Below are 5123 nucleotides of genomic sequence, written 5' to 3'. Positions count from 1 at the left end.
AGAGAGAGAGAGAGAGAGAGTGTGAGTGAGTGAGTGAGTGAGTGAGTGAGTGAGTGAGTGAGTGAGTGAGAGAGAGAGTGTGTGTGTGTGTGTGAGAGAGAGCGTGTGAGAGTGTGTGTGTGTGTAATACCTGCTCTGCCAGCCAGCCGATGTGTTTGAGTGTGCAGTGTGTGTTGGCGCTGGGGTTGCTCAGGAAAGAGTTGATGTGGTCCATCGTCTGTGGCAATAGGGCAGCAACATTAGTGTGAATGGCTGTGAACCAGGAGTGAGCAGAGGCCCCGTCTTTACACCGCAGCACCACAGTGTGCTGGCCGTCCGGAGAGTGAAGCTCCAGCAGCCTGAAACAAACACAGCATCCCTGAAAATATTCCCCATCCCAATGCTGCGCTGTAACGCGCTACATAATCAGTATTTCTTGAAAGTTATTCGTGAAAAGTTCATGTTACTTCTTGAATTTACAATATAATACTAGCATTACTTTTTCAAACAAGTAAAGCATTTCTATGTATTTATGTCCCAGTTTTTTTTAATTGGCAGGTACTATCATATAGTGCAGTCAAACGATTAATCGCATCCAAAATGCTGTCAAACGATTAATTACAATTAATTGCTCCAAAATTCCAAAATAAAAGTTTTTGTTTACATAATGTGTGTGTGTGTACTGTGTATATTTATTGTATATTATATATATATATATATATATATATATATATATATATATATACAAACACATGCATGCATACATTTAAGAAAAATATGTTTATATATTAAATATATTTATATATAATATAAATTAATGCATGAAAATACATGTAAATATAAAAAAATATATATATACTGTATGTGTGTGTATTTATATATACATATTAAATATACACAGTACACATACATATATTATACACACAAATTTTTATATTTTGGATATGATTGATCACGATTAATCGTTTGACAGCACTACTGTCATAATTGTAATTTCATGATCTCATTATGTTAATATTTGTTAAATTAATAATTCACAGCAAGTGTTGATTTTGGGGACCATGACATGTTTTTATGAGATTCAAATCCAAATGTTGCTGTTGTCTTCATAGCAGAAAGACAGTCAACCTCGTCAGCAAAATACTGCTTCTGGTTACTTCTGAAATCTCACACACAAACACACACACGCACCTGCTTTCCAGGTCAGGCATGGTGAGGTTTCGGCTGATGAAGCTCATTTTGAGTGGGATGACCTTCCTGTCAGGACTTACACTGCTCTTGGGCGACTCGTCGCTGCTGCTGAGGTTTGGGGACTGCAGACGCCCATCCCAAGGCAGATCCGCGCTCACAGAGGACTTTTTAAAGAGCGGAGACACCTCCCTGATATACTTCACTGCACAAAACACATACAGCCTAACTAAGCATTCAATATCAGAAACATCAAAAAAAAAAAAAAAAAAAAAAAAAAAAAAAAAAAAAACATTTACACATGAGGATCAATGTGTGTGTGTGTGTGTGTGTGAGTGAGCGCGTGAGCGAGTGTTTGTGTGCATGTTTATGTGGTTTATGAGGACACAAATTTGTATAATAACATGGGTATGACATAGGTATTACAACGAGAAGGTGATTTATGAGGACATTTTCATTGTCCCCGTAATTCAAAAGGCTTATAAATAATTCAGAATTAGTTTTTTTGAAAATCTAAAAATGCAGGAAGTTTCCTGTAAGGGGTAGGTTTGGTGTAGGGCAATAGAAACTACGGTTTGTACAGTAGAAAAACCATTACGCCTATGGAGAGTCCCCATAAACCATAAAAACAAACCTGTGTGTGTGTGTTATCGGCCAACAAAGGCAACGACTTGGAGCTTTAGGTACAGTCAAATGTTTTGATGATGTTTCGCAGGACTGTGTGTGCTTGCAGGCATTGGAACGCTTAACATTGAACAGCAAGATCCAAAAGTCACTTTGAAGTCTATGACTTAAAATAAAACATTTGAATTTTTAAAACATATTTAGATGTTTTCTTCATAGTGTCATGAACTGTTCAAACATCTGAAAAATTTAGCCAAGTGTGTCATTCATCCTTACAAACAACAACAGCAACACTGTTCCTTACTGATAACAAGCTTGAGCAGAAACACACTTGGCTTGGCTGAGGAATTCAGTTTGGACAGATGAATGTAAATTGTGGTTGCTTGGGTGCCAACAAGACAAAAATAAATACCTGCATTCAAGAGCTGCTCATACTAGGGATGCACCAAAATGAAAAATCTTGGCCAAAGCCGCTATTTTGCCATTTTTTTCACCATTGCATAAATGAAATAGCCAAAATGTGTTTTACGGTTTTGTCTTGCTTTTCAAAAAAATATTTACTTAACACTGGACATGTTTTAACATTCTAGCAGACAAGCACAATTGAACTTAATTCTGTGAGCTCATATAATGCAATTGAACAGGTGACAATGCGGCATCTCCAAAAAGTGAAAATACCCGTCATGACTGTAATTCATACGACCCACAATAATCCATAAACAACCATAGAGCATCAACATTCTGGTGCCTGCTTACTAGTGTTGGGTGATAAGCTCCATAGTCATATCATCCCATTGTTAGCCTGTGAGATTGCTGATACACGATATTATCAATCTAATATTTTTAATTATTTACTAATTTTTTAGCAAGAGAGTGAACCAGGGTAAGGATAAAGGTATCCTAATGTTGGTGAAATTTATTAACTACACATTAGGCTACATCTTTTTAGTCAAGTAGCATGAATTTAAATTAAAAGATTAAATTAACACACTTAAAAGATTCAGATCATCAAACCAATTTTAATATTACACAAAGATAATGCAAGTAAATACGAAATGCAGTTTTTAAATGATGATTTCATTTATTAAGGGAAAAAAGCTGTCCAAACCTATCTGGCCCTACGTGAAAAATTAATTGCCCGCTCCTGTTAAATCATGAAAGAACTGTGATTAACCACATTATTTTAGAAAGCCGAGTTAAATGGCACTAGCACACTTGGGCCTGATTACTGCCAGACCTGTTGAATCAAGAAATCACTTAAATAGAACCTGTCTGACAAAGTGAAGCATGCTTAAAGAGCAACACATCATGCCGCGAACTAAAGAAATTCAAGAACAGATGAGAATCAAAACAGTTGACATGTATCAGTCTGGAAAGGATTATAAAGCCATTCCTAAGTTCCCAGGAGTTGCCGGCCAACCAAAATTACTCCAAGAGCACAACGATGACTCATCCAAGAGGTCATAAAAGAACCCAGAACAACATCTAAAGAACTGCAGGCCTCACTTGCCTCAATTAAGGTCAGTGTTCATGATTCAACAATAAGAAAGAGACTGGGCAAAAACGGCATCCATGGGAGAGTTCCAAGGCAAAAGTCATTGCTGACCAAAAAGAACACAAAGGCTAGTCTCACATTTGGCAAAAAATATCTTGATTATCCCCAAGACTTTTGTACAAATATTCTGTGGACTGATACGACAAAAGTTTAACTTTTTGGAAGGTGTGTGTCCCATTACATCTGGTGTAAAACCAACAGAGCATTTCATAAAAAGAGCATCATAGCAACAGTCAAACATGGTGGTGGTTAAGGCTGTGTATCACCAGCAAAGTCACGATACGATACGTATCACAATACATGACTGCACTGAATTTCACCTCAGCGGAATTTAGAAAAACATCTGTTTATTAAACACTGCTTACTATAGTGCCATTTCTAACTATTGGCAGAGCAGGCAGCTGACCTCTGCATTATGAAGGGCCTCCATAACTGTACCACAGTACAATATAGTTAATGGCATATGTTTCATGTTTACATTGTGCACTCCCCACCAGGTACAATATTCTGATTGTTTGCATCTTGTTTTTAAGCCCATAAATAATAATGTACTTGTTCTAATACATTTATATTGTAATGTACTCATTCTAATATGTTTAAAAAATCATTTACATTGCTGGTAGGTTATCACTGCACCAATTAACACACTCTCTACAATTAAAAAAAAAAAAGAGAATAGAGTTCTAAACTAACGCGCGGTCTTCACTGTATCTAACGCTCAAGGCTGATTTATACTCAACGCGTCCGTAAATTCGCTTTGAGTGCGCGCGGCGTCGTTTCGCGTGGCGGTGTGCACGACATTTTTTGTAACTTTCCGCGCAGCTCCGCTTCCGAAGATGCATGAGTTCAAAACGACTCTAGCCGAACATGCACGTCTGTGCCAGCATTTGTGTGAAACAAGCAGTTTGGTTTTAAGTTCAGTCTCACACACAGATCACGTTGCAGCCAAACTCAGCATTCAGGAACAAATTTTTTAGCGCTGCCCCGCAATTTTATCAACTAAATAGTTTAATCGCTCAAGAGCTACATTATCTTTCTCAACAAGGAGCTGGTAGCATCATTGTTTCTAAAGGAATTAAAGCCACCGCTTTACTGTTAATAGAGAAACGCAGCAAAACGGTGGTAATTCATACATAAACAGCCTCTCTTTGTGTCATAAATGAACAGTTGATGAATTACACTTTTCTGAGAATAGACTTGAAGTGGAGATAGCTAAACTGCAAGCTAACCGCCGTTTTCAGAAAGCTAGCACGTTTATCCACAGTGGAGAGAGAGCGTGTCCACAGGGTTGCCAGGTTGACAAAGATAAGTAGCACGTTTAGCAGATAATTCTGTATTGCGCAAGTGTAAAGCTCTGTTTTGGGGATTACGTCTCTTTATATCAGGCAACCCCGTTGTGTTCCTCTGCGGCCAGATTATTAACAGATGCTCTATTCATTCTTTTTTAGAAACCTCGCAATTTTCTACTCAATTTTAAACGTTGTAAAATTAAGCGTGGTCCACTGCTGCACACGTGCCACAGTATCGATACAGGGCCAGCTGTATCGATACTCGTATGGTCAAATCTCTGTGACATTTTGAACACAGCACTAGTGGTGGTAGTGTGACGGTCTGGGGCTGCTCTGCAGCTTCAGGACCTGGATGACTCGCCATAACTGATGGAAGCATGAATTCTCCGCTCTATCAGAAAATCCTGAAGGAGAATGTCCAGCCGTCAGTTTGTGACCTCAAGCTCAGGAGCACTTGGGTTATGCAGCAGGACAATGATCCCAAACAC

At 38.3% G+C, this 5123-nt stretch overlaps 1 protein-coding gene across 1 annotated transcript in view; it reads right to left on the bottom strand.

Moving 5' to 3' along the window:
- Positions 1-5123, bottom strand: part of LOC107560074 (beta-2-syntrophin-like) — a 20933-nt gene that overhangs the window by 6618 nt on the left and 9192 nt on the right. The window contains exons 2-3 of the mRNA XM_016244126.1: positions 1171-1372; positions 101-338 (exon numbers count right to left, since the gene is read on the bottom strand). Coding sequence (XP_016099612.1) covers positions 101-338; positions 1171-1372 — 440 coding nt within the window. The remainder of the gene's footprint in view (positions 1-100; positions 339-1170; positions 1373-5123) is intronic.

This window comes from Sinocyclocheilus grahami, unplaced genomic scaffold (assembly GCF_001515645.1).
Source record: "Sinocyclocheilus grahami isolate Dianchi unplaced genomic scaffold, SAMN03320097.WGS_v1.1 scaffold709.1, whole genome shotgun sequence".
Classification (NCBI taxonomy): domain Eukaryota; kingdom Metazoa; phylum Chordata; class Actinopteri; order Cypriniformes; family Cyprinidae; genus Sinocyclocheilus; species Sinocyclocheilus grahami.
The sequence above is the reverse complement of the archived record's forward strand: the minus strand, read 5'-3'. Positions and strand labels throughout refer to the sequence as shown.